The sequence below is a fragment of the Culex pipiens genome, chromosome 3 (assembly GCF_016801865.2).
Source record: "Culex pipiens pallens isolate TS chromosome 3, TS_CPP_V2, whole genome shotgun sequence".
In the NCBI taxonomy this organism is placed as follows: domain Eukaryota; kingdom Metazoa; phylum Arthropoda; class Insecta; order Diptera; family Culicidae; genus Culex; species Culex pipiens.
Genome location: NC_068939.1, coordinates 70,834,234 through 70,850,059, shown reverse-complemented (window position 1 = coordinate 70,850,059; position 15,826 = coordinate 70,834,234). Strand labels below are relative to the sequence as shown.

Sequence of the window (15,826 nt, the reverse complement as noted above, 5' to 3'; positions counted from 1 at the left end):
ATACTGAATTCGAAGCACGAATCACAAGTTTTCACATTTTACATGAAATTTGTTCAACTGATATTGCCTATAAATTTCGGAGATTTTTTTTAATTGTGTTTCAAAAACACATATTATTTATTATTTACAAACTTTTTTAACCTTCTTTTTGTGGAAAATTGTCCAAAGAATCCGAAAATGCATTCCGTTTTCCGATTAAAAATCATGTTCATTGAGAAAATCATGACACTTTGAGAAGTTTAAAATAATGACTTTCATCAACATTTTCTTAACTATAGTTAACTAACTTTTTAAACTTGTCAACATTTTATGAAAAGTTCTTCTTGAGGTACTTTGAACACTTCTCTACCACGGTCAGTATGTTTCTAAACCATTCCTTACGTATTTTAATTGTACTCTTCATTTTTCGGAAAAATCGCAAACCTATCAAAGTCACCCCGGCTATCACCCCGTTTTACGGTACTTTGACATGATGTTTCTTACGTTTTAAAGTAATCAACACGGTTCAGATTTGTTCTTAACACAATGTTGGGATCTCTCCGTACAGAAGAACTGAGCAGAATAGCAGCAAAAAATGTTGGAATTTTATCGCCTCTAACATAAAAACTATTCGCTTAACCCTCTACTGCCCAAAAAATTTTATTTTTCCCTTGTTCAGGAGGTCATTTTGAGCAACTTTTGTTCTACGAAAAACTTTACTACTGTTTTTTATGGTTTTCTTGTTTTATTTTTAGTATTTTAATTCGCTTTTTTCTTGTTTAGTTTATGTTTGTTTTTGGTAGTATTTGGCCTATTCTACCAACTCCTATCATTACATTTTGCCTATCTAATTTTTTCATGTTTTTACAGTCACTTTTTAAATTTTTTGCTTGTTTTTCACATTTTCTGCTATAGAATGGCACCATTATCATTTAAATTGTAAATAAATACGTAGAGGCATAGTCTGGGGCAATAGAAAAATTACTGCATACTTCTTTTTACTTAAAATATAGAAAATGTTAGTGAAAAACGCAGCCAAAGTTGACCCCTAAAAAAATGACATTTTTAAAAACATTGGCAAAGTCACATGGATTTTTGGCTATTTTTTTAAATCGAAGCCCGTCTAAAGGTGGGGTTGGGTTGTAGAGGGTTAATCAAAATAAACGGGTAAAGTAATTTTCAATTGTATATTTGATTTTGCATCTCAAAATTATAATTATAATTTTATTTGACAATATTGAAATTCTTTTCCAAAAATAGCATTTTGTTTTCAGAGCTCCAATGACAGATTTTGCACCATTCTAAATTTTAGCACAATAAAACATCGAAAATTAAAAAATACGTGTTTTGAGAGTTCAACGTTTAATCTAATCTAATCTAATCTAACACAAACGCAGCCAGTCCGATGAAAGCATGCTGGAAAGTCTTGTGATTAGATTACGCCCCAAGCACTTTTCTTGTCATTATTAATAATTGCAGTACATCCGAGAACACCCGAAAATGTATTGCAAAAATTAAATCGGCCAGCCCTACTACGTTGCGTTTACCGCAGAGAGGATTCTGAGAACGGATCACATTTCACAGAATATACAGGGGAGGAAGGATGCGTGGACATACCGTACCAAACGCTCCTGTTTACAGTTTCATATGTGTTTTGTAAAATGTGTTAAGTGTAAAATATAGTGTGGTTATACAATCAAATAAATATAATAATGCAATATAATGATCATTTAATAAAATCCCTTCACCTATATATAGCACCCAAGCACACAAACAGCGGCACAAAAGAAATGAAAATGAGCATGCAAAAACAAGACAGCGCGTCCCCGTGGTCAGCGCACTAATCTTTTAAATTGAAACTCATGTCTTCAGATTAACTTATTCGCTTCGCTTCGCTAGGAGACGGTGATTTTAGCGGATTGCAGACTGGATTTCGCCATGTGAAGTGATGATTGTCTAAGCCCAAGTTGCCTAGGAATTGATAACTGGGAAAAGAACCAACTCCACCTGAACCAGATTCTCACCACCATGACAGCCGTCCATTGCCGGCCGCTCCCATCTCCACCGCGCACCAGGGACAAGGAAAGGGATTTGGAAGACGGGAAGTGTTGATGCTCCACTTTTATTTTGAGAGTTCAACGTTTAATGATAAAAACACAAATTCATAAAACCAAGAAAACGCCGAAATTCCAGAGGAATAAATAAAAAAAAATAATATAAAAATAAAAAATATTGAAATAACAAGCCATAGTTTCAGCATTTGCATGGAAATAGTAGTTTATGCAACAAGTTGCAAAAAGAGGATTTTTTCAGCACGAGTCGTACATTTATCCAACGAGGTTCACCGAGTTGGATAAATACGACGAGTGCTGAAAAAATCAAGTTTTGCAACGAGTTCCATACCACATTTTTTGCAATTCCGAAAAACACCCATTGAGTGAAATTTTAAGTCAAATTTTCATGTATTTTGTCAATAATTCGTTCAAATAAAAAAAATGAAAAGTGATACTTTTCGAAACAAGTGCTGAAAAGTTCAACTTTTCAGCACCCATTTCAGTGCTGAAAAGTAGAACTTTTCAGCATTTATTTTGAAAAGTGTTACTATTCGATTCTGTTATTTTTGGTACAGAAAAGTAGGCTGTTTCGTCATTCAAGAATGACAGGAAAAGGAAGTATTTTCACGACGGAATTGCAAAAAAGTGTTTTCCCTACCTTTTCCCTACCAAAAATAACAGAATGGAAAATTAATACCTTTCAATAACAGTGCTGAAAAAATATAAATAAAATTTGTACCAGCCTAATCTTTTGAATAAAAAATATTTTTAAAACATTAAAATCAAGCCTTACAATTCAACAGGGCTAAAACACAAATAAATTTCAGAAAATTTATTTTTTCCTTATTTCCATTCATTGCAATGCAATATTTCTGCAATTACTTCTTTATTTTCAAAGTCCAAAATTGATTTTTTTTTGCGAATTTTTCGAGCATGTGGAAAAAAAATCAAAAACAGTGCATTTTGTCTAAAAAAAAAACGAGTATTATCAAATTAAAAATCAGATTAACATTTAACAAATAATACTGAAAAATTTGTTTATAGAACGTTTTCAATATATTTTTTCAAAAATTCATACCTCCGGGACAAAGTTTTTGTCCATACGTTTGGCCTCAAATATGCATTTTTGGAAATTCATTCCCTGTCGTAAAAAAGTTTTCAAAAAAATTTACGATTTCTAACTGAAACTTTCTTTAAGTGTTTTTGACATCATCTAAAACTTTGAGATTGAGATTTCTAAAAAAAGGTTCAAGTGATTTAGGGATGGTTCCAAAGCAAACAGTAACTAAAATGTTTATAATTGTACAATACCAAATTAAAAAAAAAACTTTTTGCAGATGTTTTTACATTTTCTTAAAAAACTTTGCCAAAGACACCAAATTTCCATAAATTAACACGGCGAATTGTATGACATATTTTTTTTTAATACTTCACATATTTTGAGTAAACTATATGAAAGATTGATAATTACAAAAATAATGCTAAATTATTTCATGTTTAGTCTTATTTGCATTCTTAATTGGCCCTCGATCTTACACCTCATCTGTTTTTGCTTAGAAACCAGTGTTTAAGATCCATTGGGTACTTCAGCAGTCCTATTTGATTGCAACTGATGTTCTCAGGGTTCAATAATGTCAACTTGTAACATATGGATTAATCAATTTGCAATTTGCTTCATAATCCCATTCCGTTTGATCTAATCCAATAACAATTACTGGTCAGGTAGTGCAAACTGAATTCTTGGTATAATACTGCAAATCACGACGATTGAATCATATAAAATTTATGCAACTCGTCACATAGATCTACGACATTTTCCTGAAAATTAACACTATGCAAGGATTACTTGCTTCCATGAAAAAAATGATTTAATCATATGCATGGATTAATATTTCCACCTGAATTAAATTTACTAATCGAAGCATAACCTGCATACACCATGCTCGAGCACAATCGAGTGAACATCAATCGCACTTGAAGAAAATATTCGACACATCGCACAAGTATCGCACAACTTTAACCACAACAAAAAAAAAACTTACCCGAGAACATCGACATCGTCAGCTCCGGTCGCAGTCGTGCCATCTGTCGCGATAAATACATTTGCGACCGGCAATAAGCGCCACTCAAGATGGCATCCAGCGTGCCAACCTTATCCAGCTCTGGAAATAGAAAGGAAGAAGAGGAAAAAGAAGATTGTTAAATCTACTTACGACACGATGCGATACACAACGAATGGTAACGATGATTGAGTAACGTTCGGTGGGGGAAAATTTGCGTTTTATTTGTACGCAAATGAAATGTGTGTGTGAAATCAATTATCTGTCTTTTTTTAGCAGCCAAACCCAAAAAGAGTGATAATGTAATCATTAAAATTAAATTAGAGCGATTTAACACGATTGCAAAAACCGACAGTTCCAAGATGTTTAAAGCAATTTCAATCTTAAACAACTCCTTCCAATTGTTCAAAGGTTATGATAAAATTGATTGAAAATCAAAGAAACAAGATACATTTTCGTATTCAGTATCTTGCCGTAGGTGTATTTTCGGCTAAATTTAGACCAAACAATTGTTATAGGGCGTCAAATTTTCCCGGGTTTTCAATTTACCGGAAAACGGGAATGTTTTATTCAAATTTTTAAGCTTAAAATCATAGAATCAATCTAAACAAGGATAGCAGTTTTTAGATAGTTTTAAGTCTGTTATAAATATATATATAGAGCAATTCCAGCTCAAATCAGGCATTTTTCTGGTACCTATTTTTGTATTTCAATGAAAGTTTGTAGACATGTTATCTTAAGCCTATATAAGCCATTTTTGTGTATATGAAGCCAATTGTACTCGAAAATGGCACTTGAGAAGGGCGTAAGTTTTTTAAGTATTTTGTATTTTGTAATTTAAAAATTAATGTATCTCGAAGCCATTGCATCGTATCAAAATGTGGTCAAAGACAAACTTGTAGGAAATTGGACGGGCTTTCTGAAAAAAATACACTGAAACAAAAATACACGCCACTTCTATGAGATTTTTTGATTTTTAAGTCTAAAACTTAAATTTAAAGGTGTTGTCACGATTTTTTTTCGTTCAAATTTTTTGAGGAAATAGCCTAAGATGTTACCAAAAGACTGACGAAAAATGCAGGATGGTATGTTTCTCCTAAAAAAATACAAAAATCATTTATTATAACTGTTTTTTGAAAAGTGGTCTAAACGTCAAAATTTTTAAAACCCGATAGTGGGAATCGATTCTCTAGACAATTTTACATAAAAGCCTCCATATCGACAATTGTCCTATGTACAATCCTTGTTAAGATACAGCGGTTCTAAAAATATATTTTTTTTAAATAGCTTTTTTGGTGGTTTTTGTAATTTTTTATATGGCAGAGACTTGATTTTTCAGTTTCAAAAATATTTTTACCGGAAAGCTCGTTCAATTTCCCATAAGTTTGTCTTTGACAGCTTTTTAATTTGACTCGTTTTAATATTTACGTAAGCTGATTTAATATCCAGGTTTCTACCACACTGAAAAAAATATTCTATTTTCAGTCAGAGCAATGTAGTTAAGCTTATCACTTGTAGCACCAACGGGGTCAAAACTTACGCGAAGCACCAAGGGGGTCAAAAAGTTGGAAATGCAACTTCAACCGGCTGTATCTCGGCGAAAACTCAACCGATTTGGATGATTCTTGTTGCATTCGATCCGGAAGAATGTCAAGAATCACCTCCAACAAGGTAGATCCAAAACAGATGCGTCTACCTTAAGTTATAATAAAAAAGGCATTTCCAACTTTTTTTCCAAGGGTTGTATAAGCCGGTGAAAATGCATTTCCAACTTTTTTGACCCCGTTGGGGCTACAAGTGTTATATGTGTAAGCTCATGCATCCAATTGAAATGCTATAAATATATATTTATTAATTTTTGTATATGACATGACTAGAAAAGCTTAAAAAATCTTTTAAAATGTTTAAAATAACAAAAAAAAACAACAAATAAAATTAAACAAGTCAATGTAATTTTTGATAAGTTTAGACTTTCATGTTTTACATAAAAAATTTCTACAAATATTTTTAAGTCACTACCGCCAACTGATTAATAACGGGACTACAGTCTGAATAGGTACAGGAGATTTTAAAGCAATAAATTTGGAGATCGGTGAACCAACTGTTCTGTTCTGTTCCTGTTTCAACCGAAATCAATAAAAAATCAAAACTTCATGTCTTAATTCCATCCATTTGTCCTGATTTTCCCAAGATGATTGATGAAAAATAGTTTAAAAATATATTTTCTTTTTAAATTCAAAATTATGAATATACGTAGTCTTTTCAAAAATGTATAAAATTAAATAGAAAATAATTTAAAGCGCTAGTCGGTTTGCAAATCAGTAAACTAAAATTTTTACAATTTCCCTTATAAGCCAAATAAATGATGATATATGCTTAATTTTTTTTTATTAATTTCTAAACATTCAACAATTTATTTATTTCCACAAATAATCTGAATTTCCAGACCAAAATTTGATTTTTTTTCCAATTCGGGAATTCCCGGGACAGAAAATTAAAAAAAAAACAGGGATTCGGTAGTTTTCGGTTTTGGAAAAATCCCGGAAATTTTGTTCCAGGAATTCCCGGGAGGAACGCACTAAATTCTTCCAAGAGTAACAGATTTTTGAATGTTAAAATGAAAAAAAAAATTCAACGCAATTCTGTAACATAAGGTAACATGTGAAAAAGTCGTTAGTCGTTAGTCGTTATTTTGAAGTTCAGATTTTTTTTTTTCAATGTGATGAGAAAATTTTACACGTGTGTCAATTTTTGACATTAAAAATAGATCAATAATTTTCAGGGTATTGGATTGAAAAAATACGTCTGATGAAGTATTTCTTGGATTTGTATTTCTTCCTAATTTTAAAAAAAGATGGCCATCTCATCAACCATTGATTGATCCGGACTTCATTTTCATCCAAATTTCTGAGATCTGGTCTCAGAAAAGTGTTTAGTTAACATTAAGTGCTCATAACTTTTAATAGGGTTGTTCTTGAATAATTTGGTCTAATAAGAAAGGTCTTCTAACGACAAAACTAACGACGGATCGCATGATGGACCCGGATATCGTTTTCATCGAAATATCTGAGATCCGACCTCCAAAAGTGAACAAATAACACTTAAGTGCTCATAACTTTTGATAGGGTTGTCAGATCCCTTATCTTTTAGTAAAAAGTTAAACAAAATATTCTAATTTTTACTCCATGTGCTCTTTCTGAAAAGTCTTATCCATAACCTACAACTATTCCCTATACAGATACTAAATCGAACAGAAAACCTCTCTCAACTTATGAACCAGATTAACTCAACAGTATTTTATATGTATGTGGGACATTTATATGAAAGTGGGTAGTTAAGCAAAAGAAATACTATAAGTTGTACCCTTGTGGCATGAATATTTAAAAAAAATATATAGCAAAATCGGAGTGAGACATTTTTGTTTCATCAACATTACTGTTTGGAAAGCTTCCAAAAACTGAAATTCTGCGAAAACCATTCCAACAAAGTCGTGAATCTGCTCACGGCGCAGCTTTAAAAACTCACTATTCAATAAATCCTAACAAAGGAAAATAAAACGCATCTAATCTACCACTTTCCACGACCAGCTATAAAAGCGACGACCCAAGGTGAAAACACTTTCAGTTTAGTGTTCCCATTCAGGTGTCAACAATTGAATTTTCCCTTCAAACTCCTGCGAGCTTAAAACGCGGCGCCGATAAGAAGATTAGAGCGATTTTTGTTGCGAAAACATTGCACAAGTATTTCGTTCGCGCAAAATCGCCAATGGGTTCTTCCATCAAAATAATCCTCGCCAGAATGATGGTGGCCTTGGTGCTGTTGGTGGGCACGCACTGTTGTGCATCGACCTCGTCGTCCCGACCGGCCACCAACTCCGCGAATTCCGCATCACCATCCCATACGCAGGTTGACTTTTACTGCCGAAAGGACGCCTGCCCGGGTGGGGTGGCCAACGTTGGCTGCCAGTGTGGCACGGGTGCGTCGTACGGGGCCGGGTGTTCCGGCAAGGCCGCTCAGAAAATCGCCCTCGATCAGCGCACGAAGGATTTAATCCTGCGAGAGCACAACTTGAAGCGCAACCTGATAGCCTGCGGATCCATCGAACCTTTCGAGCCGGCCGCCAGGATGGCAGAAGTGGTAAGAGGCGGGCTATTCTTAGATCTAGCTTTGACGGAGGGGGGAGGCGAGTTGAAGCACGTTGATGCAATAAGTTGAAAAACAACCAGTTGAAGGCTGAAATTTGATAGGACCGGATTTAATTAAAAATTATTTGCACAGCAAAACAAATCAGTCAATTTCTTTCCATTTTGTTTTTCCATACAAAATGGAATGGAGTTGGTTCCTATACGCACACGTTTATATCCATAAAGCTGAATCTTGGAATCCTGTAAATTAAGTACTCCCATTTATGAATATATTATGTGAAATTTTGTGAGAAATCCGATAAAAAAATATCAGACGCGGTCAAAACGGAATTTATAAGTTTCATGCAACCTTTGAAATATAAGGCTTGATTTTTCGGTCCTCAAACTATATTTTCTTGAAAGTTCAAAAACCTTTCATTTGCGTCCATGATTGAGTTTTGATTTTACCTACAACATGGTTTTTCCATTTTTAAGTAATTTTAAATTTTCACATTCACCATTACTTGGCTGAACCACCCTAATGATCAAATGAAAGAATACCTCCTGACGAATTATGGGTTTTTTTTTAATTTGGAGTTCAAGCTTTAATTTGGAATAAGCCTACTGTATTAAAAAAATCTTGTTTTGGTTCATTGCCCGAATTTTTTGTTTGGCCATTAGGGTGACCTAAATACCCGAAAAAGTCATACGTTTATGTAAATGTCGCAAAAAAAAACAAATAAAAACACTTTTAATAATATTTTCTTAAACCATGACTATTTGAATTTAATTTTTACTACAAAACTTGTATTTTCAGTAAAAAACATTATTTCTCCAAATTTTCGGGATAAGAAGAGGGAAACTAAAAACTTGTAATGGTCTAATAACTTTGCGATTGCAAGTTCAATTAAACATAAAATTTAGAAAAAAAAAATTCTGGTGAGATAGCATTTTTTTTTTCAAATATAAGGTTGACACAAATTACATTTAAAGTTTTTGACCCGTCCCGGACCCATCAATTTTTCAAAATTTAAAAACATTGTTTTGGGACCACATATCAGACAACATAGACGTGAAACTCTAGGTTTTGTTTTTATAAATTCTTAGTTATTTTCAACTTTTTGACAGTTCCATAATTGTAATAATGTCTTAGGCATTTTTAATTTAAATGTTATGCAAAAAGCTTAAACAAAATTTTAAACTGCCAACATATTTAAAATTTTGTATTGCGTTTTTATCAACTTACTCTATTTCATATGGGACATGCGAAAATAGGCTATACATATTTACAAAAAATCACTGATTTAAAATACGGGTTTTGGAAAATTTGCTTCAAAATAATATTATATAGAAGTTCAAGGGAATGAGACAAAACAGGTGATACTTTAATACACTTTTTTAATAACATGGACAAAAACTTTCAAAATTGAAAAAAAAATAAAATGATAGAAAAATAAACTTATAATTGTCTAAATCTCGAAAACCATACAATTCAACAAAATTATTTTCGATAGATTTAGAAAAGTAAATTTTCAAAAAAAAATACTTTTATTTAGTTCAAAAAGAAAACAGCAAAGTTTCCAGCCACATCGAAGTATGGAGAAACAGTGTTTATGTTTCTAAATAGTTGCAAAGATAGAACACTGCAAAGAATGAAAATTGAGAAAGTTCATTTTTAACTGTTTCAAACTAGAATTATTTTTTTAAACTGAGGCTACCTCGGCAACTATTGGTCCAATTTAAAAAAAAAATGAATTTCTGTGAAATTGGCAATTGCCTAGTAGGCAGCGTAACGCTGCATATAAAAAGTTGTTTTTTGTTTGAACAATTGTTAACACGAAAGGTTTGAAAAGAAGATTATAAAAAAAAAAAATCAACGTGGTTTATGGATGATCCACAACACAGCAAAAAATTGTGTGCTTTTTGAAGGTGTAATTTTAGAAGGTTGAATATTACCTCTTTTATGATGTAATTTTACCTCAATTAAGACTGAAAGTGCGACATTATACCAGAATAGTGGTAAAATTACACATTTTTTCTGACATAAAAGATGTACCTCTTCCCAGATGTAATATTACCATGATTTTTTTTTTCTGTGAACCGCCTTTCATATTCTAAAAAAGAAAAATGTGAAGAACCGGGACCGTGGTGGTAGGGGTAAGCGTGATTGTCTCTCACCCAGTCGGCCTGGGTTCGATCCCAGACGGTCCCGGTGGCATTTTTCGAGACGAGATTTGTCTGATCACGCCTTCCGTCGGACGGGAAGTAAATGTTGGCCCCGGACTAACCTAAAAAAAAAAGGTTAGGTCGTTAGCTCAGTCCAGGTGTGTAGGAGTCGTCTCCCTGGGTCCTGTCTCGGTGGAGTCGCTGGTAGGCAGTTGGACTAACACTCCAAAGGTCGTCAGTTCGAATCCCGGGGTGGATGGAAGCTAAGGTGTAAAAAGAGGTTTGCAATTGCATCAACAATCAAACCTTCGAACACCTAGTTTCGAGTAGGAATCTCGCAATCGAGAACGCCAAGGCAATTCTGTAGGGCGAATAATTTGATTTTGATTTGATTTGAAGAATTTTCTCAGCTATTTTAATCATTTTTTCAGAAATTAACATACATACATTGACACTACTTCTAAATATCAACAATATACATTCTTATACTGCCCACCATTGAAAAAACGGCTAATATCCACTTTTGGCAAAAACGAGATATTAGCACCAGGTGGTAGAGGATGTTCCAACGCATCTTCTGGAACTTGAATTTCACTAAAATATTGTTTAGACTTGGCTGCCGATGCGAAAAACCAAACGGCTAATATGCCACTCTTAAGGGAAATTGCCTTGACGGAGATTTTGTGACAAACACTAAAACGCGTTTTTCTCGGAATACTTGATTTGGCATAATAGCTGAATTTTCAATTATGGGCAGTATACCTGCAACTAATTCTCAAATGGTTTTAAAAAAATAACGGTACATTTTATCGAAAAAAAACACTCTTTACTGAAAAAAATTTCCTCATCATAACCTTCATCTTTGCCCAAGACACCAAATCGATCAGTATATCCCTTATTGAGCAACAGAATTTTCGTTTATTACATAACATTTTTCTATGGATATTAGGATGTAACAAAAATGACTTTTTGGCGGGCATTCAGGGGTTTGTTCCGGTGGGCATACTGAGGCTAAATCCCAAATATGAGCTTGATTGGACGTAACAGGAGCTGGCGCTCCGCACTTCAATTTTAAATGGGATTTAACCCGTAAAAAAAGATTTTTACAAAAATGTCAATTTTTGAGGCATTTTGGCCACCAATGCGTTTACCAAAAACATCACTGGCGTTTAGGCCAGATTCTTGCGCATCTTTTGGTATATATAACATTGAAGTTTGGAGCATCCTGTAGCTCGGTACAGACCTTCAAAGTTTGGCATTTTTTCGAAAAATCGGTCCCAGCTAAATCAAATGGCGTCTCGGGCGTCGCGAGGTGCGACGCATATCTTTTTTGCCGGGGCCGATTTTTCGAAAAAATGCCAAACTTTGAAGGTCTGTACCGAGCTCCAGGGTGCTCCAAACTTCAATGTTATATATACCAAAAGATGCGCAAGGATCTGGCCTAAACGCCAGTGTTGTTTTTGGTAAACGCATTGGTGGCCAAAATGCCTCAAAAATTGTCATTTTTGTAAAAATCTTTTTTTACGGGTTAAATCCCATTTAAAATTGAAGGGCGGAGCGCCAGCTCCTGTTACGTCCAAACAAGCTCATATTTGGGATTTAGCCTCAGTATGCCCACCGGAACAAACCCCTGAATGCCCGCCCAAAAGTCATTTTTGTTACACTCTAATGGATATAGCCAAAATTGTATGCAGACTTCGTTGGAAGAACAATACCTTCTAGGGCCATGGGGATGCCCCTCAAAAGGCTTCAGCCGAATAAAAAAAATTAAAAAATATTTTTTTACGAAATTTGAAGTTTTTTAGAGAACATACGGCAGTTCCATATGAAAGTTAAACAAAAACAATAAAAGTGCTTCGATTTGGGTCAAAATTGTAGTTAGAGTTCTTCGGCTCAAATAATAAGACCCATAATTTTTGTTTGGCCATTAGGGTGGCCTACGCCGTGTTAGGGTGGTTCGTAAAAAGACAATTTTCGTCGATTTTTTGCACAAAAAAGTTTTTTTTTGTATGGAAATTGTCCACGAAGGGGAAAGGAGGGGGCTCTGAGATTTAAAAAAAAAATGTCCACGTGGTTTATGGATGGTCCCAAAACGGGGAAAAAAATACTTTCTCAAACTCTCCAATTGACGAAACTAACATTAATACACCGTGCGTCCTAACCTTAAGACGACAGACGCCCAGAGGACGATTGATTTCAAGCGCACTGTCAATAAGTAACAAAAGCCCTCCTGGCCATGTGAAGAGTTATTGAGAAAATGTGTTTCTCTATCCTCGTTGTCTCTAAGCTTCAGCTTCAGCTTGGATAAAACGACTTTTCTTATCCCATTTATGTCCCCCTTCTTCCAGACGTGGGACGCCGAGCTGGAACACTTGGCCTGGTGTAACGTGAGACATTGCGCCTATGGCCACGACCACTGCCGCAGTACGAGGGCGTTCCACTTTGCCGGACAGAACATAGCCCAGAGGACGGCCTGCCACGCGGGTGATGGAAAGCTGCTGCTGCCACCGGCCATGAAGCCAGACGAGACCATCCGCAAAAGCATCGGCACTTGGTTCCAGGAGCACGGCAATGCCACTCTCGGCATGATTGACCGATTTCCAGCGAATGTTACGGGGTGAGTGGTACCTATACCAGGGTGTTGGGAAATGGAGTCGTGGAAGGGTAGCGGTAAGCTTCTTAAAGGATTTCTTTGGATTTTTAACGCCGGTGAAAAAGGCCTGTCGAATTTCATCATATCACAGGAAAATATGCTGCCCCAAAAGTAAGCAAAAGGTGCTGAAAATCTGGATTTCCCGGGATAATGTTAAAAGCTCAATACATCAGATTTTGATCTCTCCTGGAAGCATATCCCTACGTTTTGTTGTATTAATCCGTATCTTGAGAAAAATCTTCCTATTGATTTGGTATCTTCGGTAAAGATGTAGGTTATTATTATTTTCATATCGCTTTTTATCACAAAAACTCGAACTTTACCAACTTCGATTTTTATAATTGTTTGATGATAGTGTATGAATTTAATCTAGTGTACTACACAAAACAAATGGCAGCATCATTAGCAAAGTTTTCCACTGCTTTCAACAAGTATCATCATCCCCTCGCCGAACTCTTTTCAGTCAATGTTTCGCCCATCTGACATGTCCACAAAAGTTGTGCAAAATCCCATTGAAGCCGCTAGAGTAATTAGTCCCATTCACCTCGCCAAAAATGGACCCGGTTCCTAATATCTCTCGTTCGTTTTTCCCCTTCATTTTTTATTTTTTTCAGCGGTCCCATCGGTCACTTCACCGTCATGGTCAACGAAAAAGTCCGCCGGGTAGGATGTGCCCTCATCGCGTACCACGTGCAGCGCCAGGACCTGGGGACCAGCGCCAGGCGACCCAGAAGGATGGTTTGCCTGGTGCACTACCTCGTGTGTAACTATTCGCATACTAATTTTCTGCAGCAAAAAACCTACACCAAAAGTCCGGAACCGGTGCAGAATTGCAGCGTCTACTCGGCGGAATATTCCTGTCTGTGCAGCAGCCGGGAACCGTTGCTGGCCAGCGGAGGAGGAACCTATTAGCAATTGAAAGAGCTTACCTGAGCGAATGGAAAGAATTTCAATTATCGACCACAGAGTAGGACAAGTGCGAATAAAGACAAGTTTGATATGGATGAGGAGTGCTGAATGGATGCGAACGAATTATGAAGGATGTCCTCGAGATAGAATAAAATTACCTAACATTGGCTAGCGAAATTCGGCCTTTCATACGGACGAACTTTTTTATTCTCAAATTTCAATTTCGTTCAATCCTAGGAATTATCCGTTTTTTATTTCTTGACCAGGCATCCACAAAATGGGTCTAAGGGGAAACAGGACATTTCAACCGAAAAAAAAATGTTTTGATAGCATATTCATTCCATGAAAGGTCTTTGAAATATTTTTTTCCGTAGATAGCTTCAATTATTCACAATGATCCAATTTGTTAGAGGTGAAACTGAGCTGAGGTGAAGTTTTGATATCGTGATAAGGAATTTTCTAACCGACATAAAAAAAAAATATATAGACATTTAAATAACAAGCCAAAGTCTCAACATTTGAATGCAAAAAGTGATTTAAAATGCATTTAGACTAGTCCAGTTGTTTTGCAATCATCAGTTTCAAAAAAAAGTAAGATTTGACGAAAACAAAAAAAAAAAGCGAAAAAAAACTTTTTGTGATACTAAACATCGAAAACTTTCAAAAAATCACAAGATGTTTAAATCAACCCAAACATGCTAAAAATGATTTCAAACGGAGGGAAATGCATTTTAATTTGATTTCAGCTGATTGCACTTCAGCCCGGGAGCATGTTGACAGCTCCCATACAAACTGAGCGTACCCCTTTTTGTGGGCCCATTGGGCCTAAGATGGCGGCCTTCGATATTATCTAGCAAAATCTAGCAAAGTTTTTGCCTTGTTTCGGTTTGAAGCGATAACATAAGCAGTCTGGAATCATTTTCTTAAAAAACTTGTTTGGAGATACGCCACGTTCAAATATTAGTCTAGAACAGTTGAAGTGAGTGTGCCGCAACTCATGAAAACTGTTCATTTCCATTGAAATTTTGAAGTTTTTTGAAAACATATTTTTTTGCCCCCTGATTTTTCGGGCCAACTTTGAAGGGAAAACTTTAAATAAAATTTGTACCAGCCTAATGTATTTTAGGGGACAAAACCCCGCATATTCTAAGCCAATCAGAAGTATGGACCAAAACTTGGCCGAAGAGTTTTTTTTTAAACAGTGATTTTTGTAAAAAAAAAAGAAAATGTTGTACTTAAATTTTTTCGACCTCACTTTTTATGTAAAATCGAATTTGCAATCGAAAAGTACATTACAAATTTTATGATTGGGTGCACCGATTTCAAAATATAGCCATTTAAAGTTAAATTTTGTCCGAAAAATTCCGGTTTTTTGATTTTTTTATATAGTGTCCATGATTGTCCATTCCATAATTTCTTTCCTATAGTTCAGAAAAATTCCTACAATTTCGTCTTAGAAACATTGAAGATTAGACCACTGATTGCTGAGATACAGCGGATAAAAGAAAAAGAAACAGGAAAATTGTTTTTAAGTCTCAACCAATCAAATCTCTATTTTGTAATGGGACCTAAACCACGTGGACACTTTTTTGGGAAACTGCAACTATTTTCAAAAAAGTTACCTAAAAATGGCTATACTTGAAACGGGTTCAGTACTTTTTGATTGCAAATTTGATTTTACATCGCAAAATGAAGTTGAAAAATTTTTGCGACCAATATTTCGATTTTTTGAAAAAAAATCAGTACTGATTCAAAAATTCTTAACTTAATCAATGATTTTTTTTACATTCTGGAAATTTCTTAAAAGTTGGCATTTAATATTCCCCGACCCCTCTTCGATTTGCATGAAACTTTGTCCTAAGGGGTCACTTTTGTCCCTGA

At 35.0% G+C, this 15,826-nt stretch overlaps 2 protein-coding genes across 7 annotated transcripts in view; one reads left to right on the top strand and one right to left on the bottom strand.

Annotated features, from left to right (window-relative positions):
• Positions 1-15,826, bottom strand: part of LOC120419991 (protein furry) — a 189,543-nt gene that overhangs the window by 95,288 nt on the left and 78,429 nt on the right. For all 6 annotated transcript variants that reach the window (XM_039582873.2, XM_039582875.2, XM_039582877.2 and 3 more), the window contains one exon: positions 4,076-4,195. In XM_039582873.2, the coding sequence (XP_039438807.1) occupies positions 4,076-4,195 (120 nt within the window). The remainder of the gene's footprint in view (positions 1-4,075; positions 4,196-15,826) is intronic.
• LOC120419993 (antigen 5 like allergen Cul n 1-like) lies at positions 7,704-14,576 on the top strand. The gene is made up of 3 exons (XM_039582881.2): positions 7,704-8,230; positions 12,732-13,000; positions 13,651-14,576. The coding sequence occupies exons 1-3, from the start codon at positions 7,859-7,861 to the stop codon at positions 13,946-13,948; spliced, it is 939 nt and encodes a 312-aa protein (XP_039438815.1). The 5' UTR covers positions 7,704-7,858; the 3' UTR covers positions 13,949-14,576.